Source organism: Pollicipes pollicipes, unplaced genomic scaffold (assembly GCF_011947565.3).
Source record: "Pollicipes pollicipes isolate AB1234 unplaced genomic scaffold, Ppol_2.1 Scaffold_5724;HRSCAF=6776_pilon_pilon_pilon, whole genome shotgun sequence".
In the NCBI taxonomy this organism is placed as follows: domain Eukaryota; kingdom Metazoa; phylum Arthropoda; class Thecostraca; order Pollicipedomorpha; family Pollicipedidae; genus Pollicipes; species Pollicipes pollicipes.
In genome coordinates this window covers 6,496,398-6,521,131 of record NW_023596746.1, presented here as the reverse complement: position 1 = coordinate 6,521,131, position 24,734 = coordinate 6,496,398, and the positions used below count along the sequence as shown (strand labels likewise).

At 56.8% G+C, this 24,734-nt stretch overlaps 1 protein-coding gene across 1 annotated transcript; it reads left to right on the top strand.

The window, feature by feature from the left end:
* Positions 1–533: 533 nt before the first annotated feature.
* On the top strand, positions 534–21,943 carry LOC119102383 (splicing factor, arginine/serine-rich 19). Its single transcript, XM_037225752.1, has 9 exons — positions 534–696; positions 7,555–9,341; positions 9,441–11,018; positions 13,856–14,014; positions 15,178–15,306; positions 15,842–16,007; positions 18,385–18,528; positions 21,126–21,323; positions 21,930–21,943. The coding sequence occupies exons 1-9, from the start codon at positions 675–677 to the stop codon at positions 21,941–21,943; spliced, it is 4,197 nt and encodes a 1,398-aa protein (XP_037081647.1). The 5' UTR covers positions 534–674.
* The last annotated feature ends 2,791 nt before the right edge of the window (positions 21,944–24,734 follow it).

Sequence of the window (24,734 nt, the reverse complement as noted above, 5' to 3'; positions counted from 1 at the left end):
ATATATATATATATCCGACGCATAAAACATGAACCTCGTTATCTGATATCCTTTATTTGTGCAATTACGACAGGCAGCAAATAAGTGCAATTGTTAATGTATTGTGTTTCTGAAAAATGATAGCTGTTTGGGCCAAGTTTTACGCCGCAGAGACCCGGCCTCATCTGAGGGAGGGGCAACTAAGCAGCTCAACCTGGAGAGAGGGGCATGGGCCTACAAGTTTATTTTTGCCATACGTCCCCACGTGCCTTACGGCATTGCCACAGGTGTCTCACTAGCCACTACTGTCTTCCCTAGGGCAGTCTGAATTTCCAAGATAGCATGTGATAATGCATCGAGTTCTCTGCCTGCCCTATCATCTGCATATCGAATACACAACCTTATTTTCCGTCGTCAGCAATAGATGTCGCTAGCGTTCGCGCGGTTCTGGTCATGTGGGCTGCTACGGCGCGGTGTTGTGGGCCGGCGGCGGGGCGGGAGGCGCGGCCGGCCGGTTCAGTCTGCGCTGGCGGCGGGCGGCGTGCGCCGGTCGTGAGTGCCGCCGGCGGCGGCGGAGGTGCACGTCGCGGAGGCCTGGCCTGCGAGAGGCGGCGAGTCACCGGTGCTGTGCGGAGCGAAGTGGCGCACCGCCCGCCTACCGAGCCGACGCCGGCGATCGCCTGGCGCCGTGCGCCATGAAGTCGAACTCAAACTGGGGTACGTGCGCAGCGGCTCCGTCACGGTCCGCCCTAATCTGGCCATCGCTCGGACCAAGGCCGCATGATTTTACGCGCCATGAAGGCGCAGATCCTCAGCCCCGCAAAGCCCTGCCGATGTTCGGCAGGCGTCCGCGCACAACCGGCTCACGACGCGCTGACGGCCTCTCCAGGCACTGAAACAGTTATTTGCACGAGAGGCGCTCGTTGCGGTCTTGGTCGCAACGGTCCGTGCACCCGCCTGTGACCGGCAACGCGATCAACGGAACGTGGCGTTAGCGGAGTGATGCGCTGCTTGAAATGGCATTTAGGCCTAAGGAAGACTTGGTGCGGTGGACTATCACATTCTTATCACGGCATCCGCCTTATTCGTAGTGAAATGAGGCGCGTGCCCGCGTCGCGTACAAGTTCCTGCACATGCGTTCGGGTGATGCGGAGAATCCGTGAAGTTCACCGAACGCGCGCACTTTCCTCTCGGTCATTGTTGTAGCGTTCATGCCTTTCAATGCACCGCCGTGGTTTAAGGAAACGATGCTGGAGTCGCCAGCAAATGACACGGGCCGCGAGTCTCCGAGCGGACATGGGTGCAACGTGTGTCGATGTCGGAATGGAACTGTCGGCTAGAAATTGGCCAGAACCAGCTGACTTGGTATACAGCTGTCTTTTGGCTATGGCTCGAAAAAAAATGTTCCGCATTCCCGTCGGGTTTAAATGCCTGGGTTCAAGTTATCAGCGTCGAGCTGGAGTTTCACTGTGTTTCGGCTGATGGGGTCCGGGTGCTCTAAACAAGTTCTACTTGGGGTTTAATCCCAGCCCAGAACCCCCTGTGCAAACCATTCGGAATAAACGTTCTGTAAAATGTTGAAACATAAAAAATCAGTGCCGGAATCTAATCACTGCTGCAAGTAAACAATTACAGTAAATGAGACTCAGTACTCGGGGAGATAGCATTGTCCGGCCTCTCAACAATTACAACAGCTATAGTTCATATGTGTGTTTACATCTTGATCTTTTATATATGACCTGTTAACGGGCATCTCCCAGCAAAACACTGGCTGTTTACTGCTATTGCGAGCGAGCCGCGAGTACGTTTGCAAAGCCTTTACGACGTGGCGGGGACTCGATGTTTGAATGGTCAATCCACCTCGACCCTACTGCCATGCCGTTGGCCTGCTTGCAGTTGGGCAAGCCACAAACGCTGAAGCATGGTCTTTTGAATACAAGTCAGCCTCACTTTTAAAGTATCGCGGCAATTGCTTTGTCTGAATCGAGGTGATGAAGCACAGGTACCTTTTCCGTGTTGCGTTTCGTGTGGCAAATCATTGATGGACTTTTCAAGTTACCAGCTCCGCATAGATCATGAGCAATGCGATAGCACCTAATTTCATCCTGATCTGTTCCCAGCTTTCTTGCTGCAGACGTAACCGCCCGACTCCGATCACACGTAACCGCCCGACTCCGATCACACGTAACCGCCCGACTCCGATCACACGTAACCGCCCGACTCCGATCATACGTAACCGCCCGACTCCGATCACACGTAACCGCCCGACTCCGATCACACGTAATCGCCCGACTCCGATCACAGTTCTCAAGCTTAGTGCTTAAAGTCCATTAAGTCCAAGTAAATGTGCCATTTGAACCGATCGAAGTTTTGAAAAGATTTGATGCACCTGGTGCTTCAATATTTGGTTGCTGATAACTGTACAGCATGTGTGCAGGCAGTAAAGCCAGCCAGCCTCGCTGTCCGGCCACGTGCCGCGAGCGAGCCGCAAAGACGCATGCATAATACATAATACCTCTGGCACTGCCAGCCTGGGAAACAGACCACTTCCAAGCAAAATTTATTCTCCTGACGCGGCCAGCCAAGGCGCTGTGTGCCTTGTTGAGGTAACTGACGGAAGTTCGCGAACATGGGCTGCAGTGACTCAACCCTGATCACTTCATCTCGTCTCAGCTCAGGTTATGGCTACACTAACATCAGGACTGCGGGCAGTGGCAGACACTAACTTCGTTGTTCATTTACGCCGATGGTCCTGTGTTACGGCGCCCGGAGCCGCCGGCGTGGCCGCGTCAGCTGCATCTATGGACGCACGGGGAGCTCTTCATTTATGCAGGGCACTCGCCTTCTGCGCGCCAGGGCTCGCCGCGGACCGCCGCTGTCACGTGACCACGCCATGCCCTTGAATAAGACCATTCTGGTCGTGCTCGTAGGCCGGTGAAGATTATGCCAAACAGCGGTTACTCTACGCTCGGTTAGACAAATGCGCCTACTGGAAGTAATCGGGCGATATGGAGGGATCGAGATTCAGACTGTTCAGTGCGTTTCGGGACAGCCTTCATTGTGTCTGGCAGCTGAGTAGGAATACGTGGGGGTAGTCGATTGGCAGAAAAGCCTGACGATATCACGCTGGCCCGCGTTTTGTCCAGCAGTGGCATGTGCTGCGCGAACAACTCACCCACGCCTATACTGCTACACATGTATAGTCTTCCACTAAATAATGCCTTCCGCAGCATACGCTCTGTGCCTAGCCAGTTTGCCATCGGGTACCATACAGTCTCGACGCCGTGTTTGTGTCGCGCCCGGCCATTCTGCTGTCGGCCCGCGCGTGCCTGTGGATGGAGTCCAGCACCTGGCGTTCAGGCTTGAAGCCGCCACGCTTCGGCGCACAGCGCTGTCACTGCGCCGCTTTTTAGTCGGCCTGTAGCCCGTCAAATCACCGGAAACGGTCTCTTCCGAGTCTTCAGGCACAATTCACACGAGGGCGTTGAACGCCGGACCTGAATGGCCTACTTTTCAACGAAGCACCGTGGGTGTTCCCCTTTCTCCTTCATATGGCTCTGGAGGTTAAATGGCGCTTATGATTTGTACAAATGATCCTGTCTTTTTCGTGTTTGGCCGCAATCCTGCTGAAGAGGCCTCCCGTGTCTGGACCAGTTCTTTCTTCTCTCCTTGGTTGTTTTTGCGCGCTGGCTCTCCTGTCGGATTCTTGCTGCCTGCCATGGCTACCTGGCTCTGTTGTCAATTATGCTGTTTAATTGTCAATTATATTATTGTTGATATGTTTATTATATCAGATATCTAGTTAAAATATTATTGATACGTTGACTGTCAATTGATTAATTGTCAGTTACACTGTACAACATTTCCTTGGCTGGTCGTCCTGCCTGCTCCTGCTGATTATTTGGCTGTTTTTCTGTTACGACGTTTGCCCACCTGTCTTTCCTGCCGCTGCTCTGTTTCGACATCTGGCCCTCCTGTCCCAGTTTGCCGCTTTAATGTCTGCAGTCTTGCTATGTCGCCCGGTTCCACCGTCGTCTATTTCGCTGTATCGGCCATCTGGTTCTGCCATCCGTGTCTACCGTCTGGACGTGCGGCCTGCCTGGTTCAGCCATCCGTTTCTTCTGTCTGGCGTTGCTGTCCGGCTCGGCTGGTCGGCTCAGCTGCCGCGTCCGTTCGACTGTTTACGGCCCGTGGTAGAAAGCGGACCGTTGGGCCGGCTGCACGCGCCGAGCGGTCGGCCCGTCGCACCGGGCCACTCTGTCGTCCGGTGGGAATATCCCAGCGCATTCCTCACTGATTTATTCCCAGGCTGGCCTCGTTTTACGTGTTGTGTTCATTCCCCATTCACTATGCGGCACGAAGGAACCGGCGCGCTCCGTGGCCGGACACGCATGATGCATTAGAAACAAACAACGTTGATGAAATCGCCTGCATGTGGGACGCAGTCAGCTGTTGCTTACTCTGACGCGTAGAGGTCACGTGACGTACCTCACCTGATTGCAGCCAACGTATATCTGTTCGTTTTTATGATAGGTATCAACACTTGCCATCGCCGTAGATATTGTGGTTCTGTTTGGAACGCTCCTCACGTGCTTCTTGTCGCCGGATATATCTTTTCAAGACTGACCGTGCCTTACCTTTGATCAAAAACAATATGGCATTGCGAGACGGGAGGAAGCCGAGAAGCCTTCTAGCGCACATTCTTCAATAGGCAATTGTGGATGCTTGATTAGATTCTTTTCCAATCCTTAGTTAGCCGCTGATTTTGATTTATCATGCTATTAACAAGTCAGCATATGTATGGCAGCAATGCGTATATTCGTATAGCATATATCCACCACGCGCAGAATAAGTTTGCGGTGCCCCATTAAGCAAGCTAAGGCTGTTGTCAATTGACGACTGCAATTTAACATTCAGTTCAAGTCAACACCAGGATCTCGTGCCGAGAAGCAGGCGATCTCTACCTTCTCGAGGCTCCCTCTCATCCAATCCCGTCTCCCGTGTTACTTAGCCACTGGGCAGGTCTGAGAAATGAACAGCCCGCCCTCTTCCCTCCGCTGCCTGCGCGCTCCAGCGCGTGGAGCAATAATAACGCGCCGGGACCACGGCCGGACCTGCGTGGCGAGCGGCGTCCACTGGCGCCTCGTCCTCGTCTCCCTTCGCACCATCAGCGTGCACTGTTCAGTGTGAAGCGCTGGCCGTCCAGCTGCCCGGAGGTGCTCTCCGCCTGCGGGTCGTGCTAGGGTCAGCGGCGTTCAGTCCTCTCGCCGCTAGTCCGCCTGCCGTCGGCCGCCGGCGGCGCGCAGGCCAGCCAGGCCGAGCCGCACCCGCCCAGACCGTGCGCACCTCGGGGCGGTCCCGTTGGGTGCGGTCGACCGCGCGCCGCGCCGCGCCGCCCCGCCCGGGCCACGAGGCCGTGCGTGGGCGCCGCGGCGGCCCAGCGGCTGGCGTGGGAGGCGGGGGCAGACGTGCGCCGTGGGAGCAGCTCGCCGAACGGCTGGCCACGCACCGGAGCTGCACGGTCACCTGAGCCGCGCCGCCCGCCCGCCGCCCGCCGCCCGCCGCTCAACGCCGCGCTGCCGTCGGCCGCCCGCCGCCCGGCGCGCGGGTCATCGGCCCATGGTGGCCGAGCAACCAGTGGACCGGCGGCTGGCGCGTGCCACTGTGGGAGGGTGCAGGTGCCGCCTGCCTCACCCATCCGTTGGCATCGGGGGTGCTGAGCTCAGCGGGAGACGCCCAGTCCGCGGCCTACTCCAGACACCGGCGCTGTTTTTCCTTTCGCGGCTGGGTAGGAATCCGAGAAGAACAACAAACACGCCGTGCAGTTTCGCACACTGGCGAATGACTCGGGTGTCAGGCTCTGTCGCGCAGCTGGCTTCTCTCTCGTTGCACGCCTAGGATAGAACCAGCCAGCCGATCGTGGGCAGTCACGGTAGCTTGAAGGCATTCTCTGCTCACGGATGGCCATAGATGAAGTGTCGACCCGCAGGACGTTGCAGATGGTTGGAGATTATTCGGGCTAGCAGTCGGTTAGAACCGGTTGGAGAGGGTCATGCACCCGTGCCGCCACGAACGGAAGTTGCAGCACGAGACGGTTCGTGACAACACGCTGTATTTGGCCATGGCCTCGAGAGTCGGGACTGTGAAGGTAACACGAGACGAATTGTCCGTTGTTTGTTGATGATTTGTTTACGAAAAGTGGAACGCAGGGATTGCAGCTCCTTGTGAATGGAACTGTGGCTATAAAAATAAGCGAATGCCTTGTTGCAGCTGGCGCGTCGACAGGAATCAGAAAACATGTTTGCAGTGGCTTAGTGATGCCCACTGTATTTGGTATTTGTGCCCGACTTACGCGGTTGCAGGATTAGACTGAAGCAGAGAGCCTTGCGCCTGGAACTTCCTACCCCAGCCAGTGACAAATTTAGCCTTAAACCATGGGGTGGCATGCGAAGAAACCGGTCATCTTCCCACTTGAGCCCTCCATTCGTGGATTAGTTCCCTCGCCAACGCCTCTGGAGGCTGGAGCCGACGCTGTCAAATACGGCTTACGACCATTAAGATGCCTTCTTTGGCGTGAGGCGAGAGAGGTGGCGACGGAGATGAGTGTTGCATGACATCATGATGCCAAAGCACCGCCAAATGGCTTCTGGCGCGTTTGTAGACTCAGACAAATGAGTTTGCCAGCGAATCGGAATGTCCGTATTTCATGAGAGTGAGTAATGAACAGTAAACAAGCAACGCGGTGTACTGATGAAGTGTTCACGTGCTAACTCTCAAAGCACGGCTGAAAATTGACTGACAATAGGGCTGGCCAATGTTGTGGATGGTACAATCGCTTGTGCTATGTAGCTGGGTTAGACATTAATCTCGTTTGGTTGCCAACGCCTCGTAATCCTTGAGAACGCCCTAAGCAGGTGTATCCATGGCTTGCGCTCGAGTACACAACACCTGCCATAGGAACTGATGACGGTGTGTGCCGGTACCCTGCTCGTCCTTCGCTCTGCCAAGTCATGTCGGCCTTGTGTTTCTACGACCCCAGATTGTTATGATCTGAACTGGCCCCGACAAGTGTTGGCAGCTTTTTCGAAATAATCGATTTGAGCGGTTCTCGTGTCCATGGAATGTAATGGATTAAATTTTGGTCGTGTTGCTTTGCTGCATGACAATCACATGCCTAGCTCGCATGCCTGAGGTACGTTACGTCATGACTTTTGAATAATAGTGCTTAGGTATATCGCTAAAACCCAATGAAGGCACGGTCAGTGGTTGCAAAAAACCATGATTGTTCTGCTAGAATCGCTGAAATCACGAGATTCCGGGCTAGTTGGCGTGAAAACATGCTCAGCGTGAGTTCCCGCCTGCAAAACAGCGAGGTTCACAAAGTAAGCAAGTCAAGCGTGGCAACGACGGCCAATTTCAGTCCTTGAAGGCCTTCGATTGATGAGAGTTTGTCGTCCGATCGGATGATGGGTGAGGGCAGTGTTGTTTGACAACATGTTCTCCCGTGGAGAACCCAATGGCGGTGAAACAAGCCGCTGAGCCTGGTTAGTCATCTTGTGCGTCATTCCATTTCAGATGCGGCTGCCGCGCCGCTGGAGCCAAACTCTGCGACAACAGCACGGCGGCAGCACCCACCGATGTCCGCCGGCGGTGGCGGCACCCGTCTCCTGCGTTACGCCAGCAGTGAGCCCGACCGGCCGGACTGCGAGTCCGAGCCCGAGCAACACTCCAGCGTCTCCGAGCGACACGGCAGCGGGGAGTCCGACTCCTGCGGTCGCGCGGGCGGCGACGCCGACCTCGAGGGCCGCTCCAGTCCGGAGGCGTGCGGCGGAGACTCGCCGGCCGCCGACGATCGCCGCCGCCGCGACTCGCCGCCGCCAACGGGCGCGCGCCTGCCGCCTGACGGCCATGAGTTCCCGCCGAACTTCAGCGAGTCGCCGCTGGGCGGCACCACCACCGCGGCGACACCGCCTCCGTCCGACGATCCGGACCTGCTGCTGCAGCCGCCTTCCGGCTTCAGCGACGGCTCGGCCGCGTCCGAGGACCAGGAGGCCGCAGCGAACCCTGGGCCGGGTCCGGAGACCCGTGGCCGGTACCAGAGGTCCGAGTCGCTGAACGCCGTGAGCGACGACAGCAGGCAGATCGTGACGGCGGGGGCGGCGGTGGCCAGACGAGCTGATGACAGGCAGCGCCAGAGCGTGGACGATCTTCTGAAGGCGACGGCCGGGGTGAGAGCGAGCGCCTTAGCAAAGGGCTCTCGAGGGAAGGTCAGCGTTAAGGACAAGATCGCGTTGTTCTCCAGTCAGTCTGTTGAGCAGCTGGCGCCGCCGCATCCGAAACTGCACAAGCACAAGAGCTTAGACTATGACTTGGAGCTGCGCAGTGCGTCAGGATCGCAGGCTCGGTCAAAATCAGACCTACGACTGCCCGTTAAAGAGACTGGAAAAAATAGCGTCGGTGAAAATGCATCAAGGCGAAAGAATATATCTGAACCACGTGGGAGCAGGTTCGGCAGTATGGTAAACATGCACCTTGCGGAAAGAAAAGCTCATGACACTCCACGCACCAGTGATGTGCGATTGACCAGCAACAAAGACAGGGCCAATGATGAACGAAAGGCCCGCGTGGATCGCAGGTCCAGTGATGAGAAAGGTCCAGAGGAGCTGCGTGTCAAGTCGCCACCTCTGGACACCTCTTCACATGTGGACGGATCCCAGGACCTGCCAACGCCGCACTCAGAGTCTCTAAGCGGCCTCTCGGGACAGTCGAGCCCTCGAGAGGCCTCGCCGGGTCCACTGTCAGAACGGTCGCAAAGCCTCTTTGATCTGATGCATCCTGAGAAAAGGCACAGCTTTGCAGGTCTTCACGAGCGGGGATATAGCTACTCTAGCCATGCATGCGACTTGTCCAGGAAGGTTTCGCTCAATTCCATTTCAGAAGAGAGAAGACGCAGCCTGTCCAGACTCCGTGGCCTGGTGATCCCGGATAAGGTGGATGGCTTCATGAAGAAGGGTCCTGTCGATCTGCCTACCATCAAGAGCAAAAATCTCTCGGGACTGAGCTCATCTAGCTTCCGGGCCTCGACTACCAGTTGTTCAAGCCCTCGGATAAAGCAGCCGATAGCTTCTAGGCCGGAGAGAACCGACTCGCGTCGACTGACCTCCCCACCCTGGAAGGGTGAATCGCCCAACATCCAGAAATACTCACCGGCCTTCAAGCGCAAGAACATCTCAGTCCACTCCTCGCACGGTGCGTCCGCCTCCGCCTTCCACCTGGTCTCCTGCTCCTCCAAGATGGGCGGCTCGTCGGTCGAGCTGTCGCGGCCGTCTCGTCGCGACCAGGCGGCGCCGGCTGAGCGGCGGAGCGAGCCTCGTGCGCCGCGACCGCGCCTGCCGGCCGCCTGCCAGGAAGGCCGCGAGCCCCTGCAGCGCAGCAGCTCGCTCAACTCGCGGCCGCTGACGGCCTGCAGCTCGCCGCGCCGCAAGGCGTCCGACGACGTGGTCGCCGACCTGCGCGACCGGCTGGAGCCGGCCGACGCCGACCTGGATGGCTCGACACTGACGCTCGTGGACGAACCCGAAGCCGAGCTGGAGCTGGCGGCGCGCGACCGCGCCGGCAGTGTCGACTATGACCACCGCGCTAGCACGTCCACGCTGCACGACTCACCCGTTAAGGATCTGGACGTGGAGGAGGAGCTGCTGCGGGCCGCCGACGCGCACAGAGCGGAACGGAAGAGCAGCGACGCGCTGGAGGAGCCCCAGTCGGGCAGGAAGAGCAGCGGCCCGCTGGGCAGAAGAGTTAGCGACTTTGCCCTGCAGGCGAACCGACCGGAAGGGAAGAGCAGTGATTCCGCGCCAGAGGTGAAGCGACCGGAGAGACAGGACAGTGACTTTGTGATGGAATCACGCCCTGCTGAGAGGAGGAGCAGTGACCCCGCGCGGGGCGCGCAGCGGCTCGAGAGGAAGAGCAGTGACTCCGCGCGAGATGCGCAGCGGCTCGAGAGGAAGAGCGGTGACCCCGCGCAGGAGCTGCACCAGACTGAGAGAAAGGGCATCGACTCCATATTGGAGCCGCGCTCGGCCGAGAGGAAAGACAGCGACTCGTCGCCGGAGGCTCGCTTGCCGGTGTGCAACGACCCAGCGCCGAGGGCGGCACCCTCCGGCGGCGAGAGGCTGGCCAAGGCGTCCGGCTCGCCGCCACGAATCCTGGACGACGGCGCCTGGCGGAAGCACGGCGTGGCCGGCGGGCGGCGCGGCCCGGCACAGTCCTGCGGCGAGACGCGCGACCTGGCCAAGCTGCGCCAGGTCACAAAGGCCAGCGTGAAGTCGTTGAAGCAAAAGTGGCAGCAGCTGAGCGACGTGTCGGACACGACGCCGACAGGCCTGTCGCCACGCACGTCCCCGAGCCGGTCCGACCCGGCCGGTGACCCGCCGACGTCGCCCTCGCCGTCGCCCTCGCCCTCGCCGTCGTCCGGGTCGCGGGACGGCCTGGACAGCGGCTGGCCCACGATCGAGAAGGAGCGCGCCGGCTTTGACCGCAAGCTGAGTACGCCAAGCTACAGCACGGCCGAGCTGAAGCTGCGCGAGCGTAAGGACTCGGTGCCGACGCGGCCGCACAGCTGGGTGGAGAGCGAGCGCGAGGCGCGCGGTTTCGAGCTGGGTGGCTACCTGGAGCGCGGCAGCGCCACCTCCAGCCAGGAGAACATCATGGACGCGCTGGACGGTACCAAGTCGCCCAGCGGCTCTACCAGCAGTCTGCTGGAGATGCTCACGGCCAACCTGAAGCAGACGGCCCGCTCTCGTCACGTGCTGAGTGTCAGCGACCTGCGGCGGGCGTTCGAGCGCTGGGACGGCCGGCCGCACGGCGCGCCGGCCAGCTCTGGCCACGCGCGCATGTCCTCGCTGGACTCGACCTTCAGCGAGGACGGGCCGGGCCTGCTGCTGTCGGGCGGCGGGTCCATGGCGTCACCGACCTCCACCCGCGACCACTACGGCAGCATCACGTCCCTGGCGTCCTCTACCAGCCTCATCTCGCCGCACGTGAGTCGACTCGGCGGGCAGACGCGCGGGCCGCTTGTTCCTTAGCTCCACATGCGTATGCATCTCATCTGGTTACCGTGACGTCAGCGTGAACTCGTCACACTAAGTGCGACGAGTGTGAACTCATCACACTGACAACTCTATCCCACACTCGTTTTCAGCTCGGACATCCGGCCAAAGTCCTTAGGAGCGCGACTCGTCACACAGTCCTTATGGACCTCGTCTATCCGTCACGCAGTCATCATGACCTCAGGTGTCTGTCACACAGTCATTGTGAGCTCGGTTGTTCGTCACGTAGTCACTTTCAGCTTGGCCATCCGTCGGACGGCCGACGCCACCAGGCATCATTATCATTACGTCATTACCCGAAATGACGTATTGTGCCCGTTACTCGGCGAGTATTAGCTTGCATTTCCGTCGCATAGACCGGCGCAGACAACGCTATTATCAGCTCATTTGCCTGTTTCACATGTGCTTTCATTACCGGTGTATACAATGGTGATACAGCCACATCATTATCAGTTCAAGTATACCTCACACATGAGCTATCATCCGCTCGTACTTCTGCGCCTCCACCTACCGCCTGTATCAGTACATACGCCTGATGCACGACTGTTGCTATTCTAAGTTCGTCTGACCCTCGTATGCGATCGTTATCAAGTCAGCTCTCCCGGACAGTGAGCTGCAATTGTCTGTCCGCCACCCGGCAATTACTGCTCGGCCGCCCGACGTGGTTACCAGTCAGGCCGTGTATCATGCCGCCGCTGGCCTGGCCAGTCCATCTGTGCGCCGCCCAGCCGCCGACCCTGTCATCTCCTCCGTCCACTCCATCAGTCTCCATCAGCTCGTCCGTCCGCCACTCGGTCCGTGTGATGGCCAGCTCCTGACGGCTGAAGGCCGGGGCGGAGGGTGGCCCGACGCCCGTGGGTGGGGCGCAGCTGGTGCCGTTCGGTGCCGCTCCCACGCCGTCAGCGGCTCGTGTGCCGCCGTCGCCGCCCCTGAATCGGGATCCGCCATTTGTGGGAGTGGTCCTGCGTCATTTTTGTGCGGCCGGACGTTGCTAGAGGTCTGCTTCCGCTGGTCGGACCGAGGTACTCCCGCCTGGCGGTGCCGTCGCTGCACCGTCATAGTCCGCAGAGGTTCGTGCAGGTGGCCTCAACACACCGCTAAACCAGACCCTCTTGGTGTCCCACATATTCCCGGTGTTCTTTTCTCATGCTACGCGTGGCTTGGATCCCCATTGCCCCACTCCCTGTTAAATCTGTCCTAAAGTTTTCACCGCCGGCCGGAACTGCGCATCCCCTGGGTGGATGGTTGAGAGCCTCAACACCTATTTCGATAGTGCCATTAGGAGCCTGTGATCAATCTGCGGCGGGAAGAGATATTAGTTGCTCTCTAGTCTTCCCATAGCTTTCCAAGCGCGCGATCATCAGATCCGACGCGGACAAATGGTTTCGACAGGACATTAAAAAGCATGGTTAATGACACGTTGCGGCGTGAAAGCCGCTCCGGTGTTCGCCGGATTCTTCTCTAGCCGACGGTCTATAACATAGGGTCAGACCATGCTCAAACTCTTCATTCGGCTAATCAGCGATCGTGTCTTTCCAATTTGGCGTGTGCGCCCGAGTGGCATGATTTGATTGGACACATTTTGTTTGCGCTGAAGTATTCTCCGAATACCATCTGCTGTCTCGTACCGGTCCTTCCAGGAATGTCTTCGCCAACTCTTCCGATGACGCGTGACTAACCCCGGCATCCCGTCCGCTGTCATGAGCATGACCCGGGTCCCATCGAGATAACGCCAGTTACGTAAATCGTTAGCGTTTTATTAAGTCAGGTCGTTGTCCCGAACCGAGCCTCACATGGGGTATCTGCGCGTCACCCAACGGATCGTGAATCCCAGCATTTGCGAGCCTCCGCAGATTTGTGAGCCTCCGCAGATGTAGCGACGTGGCTGCACGCTCGCATGCCGGAAATGCACGCGCGAGTATCCACGCATGAACCGAATCCGTCTGCAAAAAGCGTGAGGGAAACGAAAGACGCCACAAGCACGGCCACCACACATCAGATTATGTTATCTTCCAATTATCCTGCGCCAGGCGCGGCAGCTGAATGCTGCTGCACGCGGTGCCGATCGGCAGGATGTTGCGCTGCATTCTCCCGGTCCGGTGGTCGGCTTGCACTGTTGCATAGCGCGGCTCCGTAGCCGCACCGCCATTCCAGCCTCCCTGATCTCATGCGACCACGTGCGGCACTCGACCACGGGGATCAAGGCCAGCATCATGCGGCACGGGGATCAAGGCCAGCGCCGCCCCGCACAGGATCACAGCCTGCGGCACATGCCATGGAATGACGGACAGCGACGTGCTGTGTGGGATCACAGAATTACAGTCGGCGGCGAAGGCACAAAGGCACTGTCGACGGTTTGTGGTAGGCAACACGTAATCCTTGTCAAAGACACCCGACGTGGGATCACAGCACGCAGCACACCACACAGGACCATAGCCAGTGGGACGCTACCTATGATCCCGTGTCAGGATCACATCCCGCGGTACAAAACACGGGATCACAGCCACGGCCCATGATGCGGCACAGTGTGCTAAGCGCACAGCGCACAGCGCGGCACGCAGCACATTAGAGCCTACAGCACCCGGCGCAACAGGCAGTCCACAGCGCAACGCAGCGTGCAGTGACGGAACACGCGGTGGCAAACAGTTACAAACACACGACGTGTCTCGTTCTGGCGGCGGTCTGTGACGTCACGGCCGGCTGACGCGGCGCGGCGACGCCGGCGTCCCACCAGCCCCCGCCTTACACGGCCACGTCTTCCGCCGCAGGAGCTGCAACAGCTAATCGAGGAAGCCAACCAGAGCCTGGAGGAGGCCGGCACACCCTCCCACGAAATCATCGTGGCCGTGGTGCACCGCGAGATGATGGGTGGCAGCATCGGCGTCACACTGGCCGGCGGCGCCGACTACGAGAACAAGGAGATATCGGTGAGTGCGGCCGCCGTCGGCTCTGTGGCGGCGCAGCACTGGGTAGGCGCGGGGTGCGGCACTACATACCAACACTGGTGCTGGTGGCGGTGCTGCCGTCTTGGGATGTCGCTGTGGGCAGTAGTGCTGTGGCGGATGTTTCGAGCGTTGCCGACAGGATCAGCTTCTAGCATATTGACCAATTCATGACATATATATATATATATATATATATATATATATATATATATATAGATAGATAGATAGATAGATGGATGGATGGATGGATGGATGGATGGATGGATGGATGGATGGATGGATGGATGGATGGATGGATAGATAGATAGATAGATAGATAGATAGATAGATAGATAGATAGATAGATAGATAGATAGATAGATAGATAGATAGATAGATAGATAGATACGCTTTCCAAAGTGGCATTCTGTTTTTCGTGCATACTGATATTGAGCTTCTCAGCACCTGTACAGACAGTCGCAAACTCAAAACGCGGACTGCGATGTTTACGGCAACGCTGTTCAAGCTCGCACGACACCGCGCGGACAATCGGCCCGATGTTTTTGGGGAATAATGGTCTCGCCTTGCTCACGAAATGTCACCGGCGATGTGAGCTGCGGTGATGCTAAAGCTTGAGGCGCGGTATTTCGGTGTAATGCTTTCTTCACAGACGCCTTCTTGTGTAGTGGTCCGTTGGATGTTTGTTTGAGTGAGCGGGAGTCCTGGTGCTAGAGGAGTTGTGACTAAATGTGTTCAAGATTTCTAGATTTGTTTCGCTGTTTCTCCTACGTTCGTGCGCTTTGAGGCTATATCGAAACAGTTGTCAATACTTACTTGGATGCTCTTATTGTAATGTACGCTTAGTGCACGCTGTAACACAAAACCATTCACTGAAGTGATACTTATCGCGAACTGTTGGCGTCTAGTGTCATAATCGAAGTCAAAATGCGCTCCACGAATCATCATGTGCACGATTAGGCACTATGATACCGACCACATTGACGAAATCGTTTCCTGTTGGCATACAGAGCACAAAACTTTTTCTGACAACCATGGCAACCATGTGGCATATGACGAAGCGTTTTGAGAACATCCGATACAGGCTGGCGATGATGATGCTGACAAGTTGATGACGCAAGCTATGATGTATTGCCGCGTGTGCCCAGGTCAACAAAGTCATCACGGGGTCGGTGGCGGACCGCGACGGAAGGATCAAGAAGGGTGATCGAGTCATCTCCATCAACGGCCGGTCATCCAAGGGCATGTCCCACCGTGAGGCGCTCAACACACTCAAGGTCAGGCCAAGGTCAAGGTCATGTCAATTTCTGTGCATCTACCTGTCCCATGAGTGTCTTCCCGTCTCCAGAGTCCTTCCGAAGGAATAACCTCGCGACAACCAAACGTCGCATCGAAGTCAAGTTTTGGGTCCTGATGGCTCTGCTTGACGGGGGAAAGACGCAGACCCAGCCTGTGTACGCCTTGAGACCAGGGCCAGGGACAGTGCATTCAGTGGACACCCTCCAAGGCACCAGATATCATTCGAGCCAGATAACTTAAATTGGTAACAGTTCCCCGCTTGTCTGTGTGTACAACATGCGTTTTACTACGTCTTGAGTGACACATCCAGCATACACTGAGCATATGAGGTGTTGCGACGCATCTATCGCGAGCGATCTGTCGGGACACAATGTGGAGTGTCCACAACAGTTGCGCTGGCTGCATACAACGCTTCAAGAAGCCAGAGTGGATTCTGCGTCTTCACGATGTGTGACGTGTCCTTGGCGTGCGACCAGCCTCGGTAGCGTGTGACATGCGACGTGTCCACCGCAGGCGCCGCGCTCCGAAGTGGTGCTGGTGCTGTCGCGCTCGAGGTCAGTGACCCCGCACGACCCGACCTCGGACGAGGGCGGCTACCAGCGGCCCTCCATCAGCAGCATCAGCAGCCGACCGCCCAAGATCCTCGAAAGTCCGATGGATAACAAGAGCCTCGCCTCGGGTAAGCCTCGCTCTCAGGTGGTCTCGAAGCCGGCCTTGCCTGCCATCGGATAACATCGGATGCCATCAGATAACATCGGATACCATCGGATAACATTGGATAACATGGGATAACATCGGATCATTAATCACGTGGGCCACACAACGGCCAGAGTAGTCAGCGTACACGGCATGACGTAGAGAAGAGTTGAAAGACCAATGCACCTGCACATGTTCTTCTGCCTTTCGAAATGTCCGCGCTGGTGGCAGACGCTTGCCACTTGATAAGCCGTGCCAGCTGCATCTCAGTTTGTCTGGGCCTCGCGGGGACCATCCACTCTTACTTTTTTCACAATCCCTCGCAGAATCCAATCACCTCGCTTGTCTTTGCTTTTTCCGTACTGTGCTACGCTGTTGTTATGGCTTGAAATCGACAAAAGTACTGAGACATCCATCGGCTGAACTTCCTGAGCTGATCTGTGTTGCACGTGGTTCGCAGAGGCCATCTTTGATATGTCGGCTCGCTCTCTGCCCGGTATCGAAGCCCATCTTCGGCCCCTCGTTGAACCCGTAACGAGAACTAACGAGATATGTAACCGGACGTGCGAGGGTCTCTGGGGCAGCGTATCTGTCCAGCCTTGCCACTCCGGCGTCGAATGTCGTGGCAACATTGATAACCGCCGCCTGACGTAAGTCAACGCTGATAGCAGCGCTGGCTGTATTGACAATGAGCAAACCAGACGTCGTTAGCGCCGGTCATGCCCGATGCCACCCCCTGACGGGTCGCACTGATTGTGCACATGTGTGCGCGTCGTCCGTCTGGCAACTATCCCCCCCCCCCCCAACGCTCTCAGAGGTGGGGACGGAGGACGGGCCGTGCTGCACGCGTGCACTCCGTGTGACAATATCCGCACCGCCCCCCCCCCCCCCGCCGGCTGCGGCGGGGGTGGATTGTACCGACTGCCCCCGTGCCATCTGACCGTACCGGCATCGCCGCCCAGCGCCGGCGGCGGGGTTGGGTTGTACCGACTGCCCTCGTGCTGTCTGACCGCACCGGCACCACCCCCCAGAGCTGGAGGCGGGGGTGGGTTGTACCGACTGTCCCCTGTGCTCTCTGACCGCACCGGCACCGTTCCCCAGAGCTGGAGGCGGGGGTGGGTTGTACCGACTGCCCTCGTGCTCTCTGACCGCACCGGCACCATCCCCCAGAGCTGGAGGCGGGGGTGGGTTGTACCGACTGCCCCCGTGCCATCTGACCGTACCGGCATCGCCGCCCAGCGCCGGCGGCGGGGTTGGGTTGTACCGACTGCCCCCGTGCCATCTGACCGTACCGGCATCGCCGCCCAGCGCCGGCGGCGGGGTTGGGTTGTACCGACTGCCCTCGTGCTCTCTGACCGCACCGGCACCACCCCCCAGAGCTGGAGGCGTGGGTGGGTTGTACCGACTGCCCTCGTGCTCTCTGACCGCACCGGCACCACCCCCCAGAGCTGGAGGCGGGGGTGGGTTGTACCGGACTGTCCCCTCGTGCTCTCTCTGCCGCACCGGCACCACCCCCCAGAGCTGGAGGCGGAGGTGGGTTGTACCGACTGCCCTCGTGCTCTCTGACCGCACCGGCACCACCCCCCAGAGCTGGAGGCGGGGGTGGGTTGTACCGACTGTCCCCGTGCTCTCTGACCGCACCGGCACCACCCCCCAGAGCTGGAGGCGGAGGTGGGTTGTACCGACTCTGTCCCTCGTGCTCTCTGACCGCACCGGCAACCAACCCCCCAGAGCTGGAGCGGGGGGTGGGTTGTACCGACTGTCCCTCGTGCTCTCTGACCGCACCGGCACCACCCCCCAGAAGCTGGAGGCGGGGTGGGTTTGTGTACCCGACTGTCCCTCGTGCTCTCTGACCGCACCGGCACCACCCCCCAGAGCTGGCGGCGGAGGTGGGTTGTACCGACTGCCCTCGTGCTCTCTGACCAGCACCGGCCCACCCCCCAGAGCTGGGGCGGGGGGGGTTGTACCGACTGGTCCCCGTGCTCTCATGACCGCACCGGCACCACCCCCCCAGAGCTGGAGGCTGGGGTTGGGTTGTACCGACTGTCCCCGTGCTCTCTGACCGCACCGGCACCACCCCCCAGAGCTGGAGGCGGGAGTGGGTTGTACCGACTGTCCCCGTGCTCTCTGACCGCACCGGCACCACCCCCCAGAGCTGGAGGCGGGGGTGGGTTGTACCGACTGTCCCCGTGCTCTCTGACCGCACCGGCACCACCCCCCAGAGCTGGAGGCGGGGGTGGGTTGTACCGACTGTCCCCGTGCTCTCTGACCGCACCGGCACCACCCCCCAGAGCTGGAGGCGGGAGTGGGTTGTACCGACTGTCCCCGTGCTCTCTGACCGCACCGGTACCGTTCCCCAGAGCTGGAGGCGGAGGACGGCTCGCGGGGCCCGCCGATCGTCATCACGCTGCAGAAGGAGGGCGCCGGGCTGGGCTTCAGCCTGCAGGGCGGCCGAGACTCTCCGCTCGGCGACCGGCCGCTGGTCGCCAAGAAAATCTTCACAGGTACGGCCCGCCGCAGAGGACACTGACGCCGCGACGGTCTGTCTCTATACCCGCCACAGTGAACACTGATACTGCAACAGACGGCCTCTACACCTGCCGCAATGCACACTGATACTGCAACAGACGGCCTCAACACCTGCCGCAATGGAAACTGTCACTGCGACAGACGGCCTCTACACCTGCCGCAATGCACACTGACACTGCAACAGACGGCCTCTACACCTGCCGCAATGGACACTGACACTGCGACAGATGGCCTCTACACCTGCCGCAATGCACACTGACACTGCAACAGACGGCCTCTACACCTGCCGCAATGGACACTGACACTGCGACAGACGGCCTCTACACCTGCCGCAATGCACACTGACACTGCAACAGACGGCCTCTACACCTGCCGCAATGGACACTGACACTGCGACAGACGGCCTCTACACCTGCCGCAATGCACACTGACACTGCAACAGACGGCCTCTACACCTGCCTCAATGGACACTGACTCTGCGACAGACGGCCTCTGCACCTGCCACAGTGGGCACTGACACTGCGACAAACGGCCTCTACATCTGCCGCAATGGACGCTGACTCTGCGACAGACGGCCTCTACACCTGCCACAATGGACACTGGCACAGCGACAGACGGCCTCTACACCTGCCGCAGTGGGCACTGACACTGCGACAGACGGCCTCTGCACCTGCCACAGTGGGCACTGACACTGCGACGGACGGCCTCTACACCTGCCGCAATGGACACTGACTCTGCGACAGACGGCCTCTGCACCTGCCACAGTGGGTACTGACACTGCGACAGACGGCCTCTACACCTGCCGCAATGGACACTGACTCTGCGACAGACGGCCTCTACACCTACCGCAATGGACACTGGCACAGCGACAGACGGCCTCTACACCTGCCGCAGTGGGCACTGACACTGCGACAGACGGCCTCTGCACCTGCCACAGTGGGCACTGACACTGCGACGGACGGCCTCTACACCTGCCGCAATGGGCACTGGCACAGCGACAGACGGCCTCTACACCTGCCGCAGTGGCACTGATACTGCGACAAACGGCCTCTACACCCGCCGCAGTGGGTACTGACACTGCGACAGACGGCCTCTACACCTGCTGCTGTGGGCACTGACACTGCGACAGACGGCCTCTATACCTGCCGCAGTGGGCACTGACACTGCGACAGACGGCCTCTACACCTGCCGCAATGGGCACTGACACTGCGACAGACGGCCTCTACGCCTCCCGCAGTGGGTACTCACACTGCGACACTGTCTCTATGCCTGACGTTAGGATCGGAGTAGCAGTCAAGCAATCCACTGCAGAGCGTGTCTCGAAGCTGATAACATCCGGCTTAGCGCTGACCCGATTTGTTGAGAGCTCGCTATCGTAGATATCAGTGTTTTACGCTGGCGGTGACACATGACACACCTCAGACTGTAAGCCGTTAAGTATGCCTGCGTCATACTGTTGTTGAATCTGTCACACTTTGGACAGCCACCGCGGCTGCAAACAGGATATGCTTTCTTCTTTCGTGTCTTGTTTGGTCACGCTGGTCACTCTTAGAGAAGAAGACCTCAAGGATTGGTGGTTTATGTTTCAACGCCTAGCACGTAACTCTGCCACACTTGTAGAAGATAAACGGTGGTTTATCGATTACCAATTTTTTACATACCTGAATACTTCAGATGATTTAGCGGGTTTTGGCAGTGAGGTGTGACTTGCATTGTGACAAGCAATGTAAGTCACACCTCAGGTCAACACCCTATTGTATTTCAGTTTGAGTGCCCAAGGGTGTATATTGCACGTCACGCTTTTTGTCATGATGGCGTGGGTTTTTTCACGCGCGTCCGATGCGCGTCGAAACGCGTTTGTCGGTGAATTGAACATTAGACGGTCAATTTAACGCACATATTTAGTCAGTGTAAGAAAGGCAACCGACGCAGTGTGTAAGTTATGCTGTAGATAATTCACATTGGTAGCATCATACACTTGCAGAGCATTGCAGAGTGTGTGGACCCGAGTAACTTTGCCGCTTTGCAATGAAACTCATCTACTGTGATGTAATTCCCGACAAAATAAAGTGTAAACTTATTGAAATGAATGGCCAAAACATTTTATGTGACATGGGGTAACCGAGTGGTAGAATTATATGGTCGAAAAACTTTATGCAGCGCTTTCCAAGTAATAAGGTGGTGACAAAACAGTCCAAGGGCATGGAGCAGTAGAACATGGCTGATGGGCTTGGAGTACGCGCTATAAGGTCCCCATGGGAAGTACCGGTGCCCAAAGCCACAAGTGTGTCCAAACTGGAATCCGTTTATATATACACATGTGTATGTAACAATATTTTATATAACATATATATATATATATATATATATATATAGCATTGGTTATATATGTTGTATATAGGGTCATTTGTTATATATATATAGGGCCATTCGTTATATGTGTATGCATATATATACATATATATATATATATATATATATATATATATATATATATATATAACAAATGGAGTTCGTTACATTGTTTTAGTCGGTACAACCGACGTCGCTACGGTCTGCTCCACCGCCGCAGGTGGTGCCGCCGACAAGAGCGGCCTGCTGCAAGTGCGTGACCAGATCCTGGCCATCAACGACCAGGACATCACGCACATGGCGCGCATCGAGGCCTGGACGCTGCTCAAGAAGCAGCCGGACGGCTTGGTGCGCCTCACCATCCGCAAATGGCTGACGCCAGGCCAGTCGCCCGCCGGCGGCGCGCCGTCCGCGCCGGCAGCGGCCCCTGGCGCGCAGCTGGCGCCGCCTGGCGACCAGGCGGCGCCGGCGGCGGCTCGCTCGCCGGCCAGCGCCGCGCCGCGCCCGGAGCCGCGGCCGGCGCCGGCGGCCGCCTCCTGGCCGGCGCGGGAGCCGCGCAGGGACGCCGCGCCCGCCAGCTCTCTGCCCGTCATCACCGGAGTCACACCCAAGGCCGGCAGGCTGGCGCCCGCCGTGATCCTGCCCCAGGCCTAGTTCCCTCTGTGATCTGTTCTTGTTTTGTTTTGCTGAGACCGCTGCGCCGACTGTAAAGGTCCGAATGGCGTGTGTAATGGTAGTTGTGTGATGTGCACTTCTTCTGTTTGATAATTTAAACTAATTTTATCCCATGTAATGTGAGTATTGTAGAGTTTGTAACAATATTTTCTACTGGTCAAGCCCGAGTTGGGATCGACTTGAAATGTCGGTACATTGCGCGTTCCCGTGCATTGCCCATTGTGTTGTGATAGGCCTCGTAACATGTTTGCAATATGCTGTCCGTTCTGCGCTGCATGTCAGAGCAACAGATGAACGTGGCTTGCTATGGGTGAGACCCCCTGCAGGCTATCTTATGACTCGCGTGCAGTTTCCGTGGTGTGACCACCACACTTCCTTTGGCCGTTCCTGGTCTTTAATCAGCCTAGCAGCTATTTTTTTTATTTTACAGCCAGGCTTCTTCTACGATCGCATGTTTTCTTAAGCCGAATATTTTTTCCTTTGTCCATCTTGGCTGCACCACGATATTATTATGCCCTCTTGGCGTGCCGTGCGATGGGTCTGCTGTACTCATGCCTCGACTCCCAGGCATGGCCCATGCCATGCACACAATACAGTCGGCATCTGTGGTGTCCAGCACTCTATGTGCATGCTATCTGTGCGCATGCAGCGTACTCTGCTATGCGGTGTCATAATTGACAAAGGACACCGATTAGTTTCCTTCAACCACGGTGCCGAAAGAGCGTCCAGATCAATGCGCCGTGTACGGTCCTAGTTAAGGCCATATAAATAAACATATCCGAAGGACAACGGACTTTCTTAGAAGTATTTTTTCTAACCAGTGGGCTGAAGAAATACAGCTGTACTCACAGGGGGTGCTGCACACTGCCACAAACAACATAGTGTATACTCTGTCTGCCCCCCCCCCCCCTCCCCCTCCCCCCACCGATCTGGTATTCCTATCACGGTTTTTTCGAAATACAAGCAGCGTGTTTTATCGCAACCAGTACTTTTCAAATGTGCAACGTGTTGTTGCAGTATTTCACTGTATATGTTCAACAAATAGGGGCAGTCGAAATCGCTCGAGGGCAAGACATCGGTAGGACCCGTGGTTTCTAAAACAACGTAGACAAACGTGATAAGGCCTCAGGACACTCGCCAGGGCCAGACCTCGAAAGTCACGTTTATGCTGCGGGATCTACCGCAGGTCCTCCAAGAATATTTCACTCGAACGAGAAGTTTATGCTGCGACAATCACGCGGTGATCGCGGTGACCTGATGAAGGCAAGTACTGCGATGCAACAACGTGCCGCCACACGTTGACACCGGTCTAACAAGAAACATGAAATTGGGGTGGATAGGCATATAAATGTATCGTAATGCAATTGCGAAGACTGGAACAGAAAGTTGCGCCCACTTGTTTCTACAAGACCATGCATGTATGACTGCGACCATGCATGTATGAAACGCGGGTCGCTATTACACTGTAGTTAATAAAAAAGAAGGCACGGTCCAGTCAGGTAAATATATTTCATACCTTCGTTCGTGGCGATATATTCAGCGTTTGCATGCAGTGTACGATTATTCTCAAAGCCCCGGACCAAATTTGTCATCGCTTTTAAGAGTAGCCCACAAATGTGAGGTGTAGAAAATGTTACATTGCCTACCTATCCCCGGCAAATTATACCAGCAAGCTGAACGTCATCCACCTAGATCAGATAAAACACATGCACCGCAGGCAGTACCCATCTCATCACACACCTGATACGGGATAGCAAAGGGTGCATCCCGTTGTCCGGCAGCATGTAAGGCCAAGCTTACATCGCTAGCATTGCAATATTGCTTGCATTTTTCTATCGCACTCCTTCCGCCAGCGTCACATGCCGCCACTGGACTGCGGGGTAACAACGCTTGAGCCGTGCGCCGTTGTCATGTACTGTGCCAGGTGAAGCGCGGCACAGACGGGCGGAGTGGCTCTCATAAAACAGGATCGGTGCCCACAAGATGTGATGGGAGGTGCTACTCGACTAAGTCGTCACAAGATTCTCGTAAAGACGTTAACGAGAGATGTGCTCGGCGAAGCTGGCGTAAGAATCCCAGCCATGAAGTCCCTAAGCGGTCGGCGTTGGGAAGACTGACCTTCCTCAGGGGCAGGGACGCTGTCTGGGCGAATCAAAGGATGAAACACTATCCTGGATTACGTGACAATAACGTCCTAACTGTAGCATACTGTCTCTGTGTCCGAATGACTCTGGACCCTGAGTGCGAAACAGCCCGACGTTTCGCAAAAGGGAAGGAAGTAGTGTGAAGACACATGACTACGGTTTTTAAATATCCCAACTTGGCAGAACGTTAGGAGACGGTACTCCACCCCGACCACATATACATCTGGAGGGAACTAGAGGGGTGAGTTTGCGGGGCGAAGGTGAGAAGGGACATGGAGTATGAATGCAGCGTATCGTGAGAATGAATAGTCAAAGCGTGGAATAGAGTGAAAGTCTGTAAATTATAAAGACCTGTGGGAGCAAAGACAGCTCAGAATAGGGAAGCGATGGAAGAATGCAATTTGCAACTCAAATCAGGTAATGCTTGAAGCCATAGCGACGAGAGCGATAGGCGAGATACTCTGCAAGGTGCGTCATAATTCGGCGCACGTCAGATGCTTGTAGCGCGGGAAAACCCCTCCCGCCATACACCCACGAACTCCTCCAAATGTCATGCCATCTCCTCTCCTGATGTATGAAGTTACTCATGTGCCTCAGTAGGAACTGGCCAACCTCACTGCTGTATTTAGTTTTGAAGAAAGCATGGGATGCAGCACGCTACTGGGTGAAGTTTCGTTGCCAGCTAGCCAAGTTGAACGAACAGTTGGGCACTTTGGTCATTAAATGTCGTAAGGGGACTTCAAGAGTAATATGATCATCAACGATCTTGCAGTACTACCAAACCCTAAAATGTACATTTTTAAGGTTGTGGCAAATGTCGCATTGTCGCAAAAACATTGCAGATAAGAATGCTGGCAAAAGGAGACCCGAGAGGGTTTTCGGGCTGTCCCGAACCTCTTTGGAAGGCTTGCACCTCCGCAGTGATAACTTAAAATAAAATTGTGGCAAAAGTTGCAGGATGTTACTATTCCATTTTGTGGCCAAAACAAACGATGTAAATATCTGATATC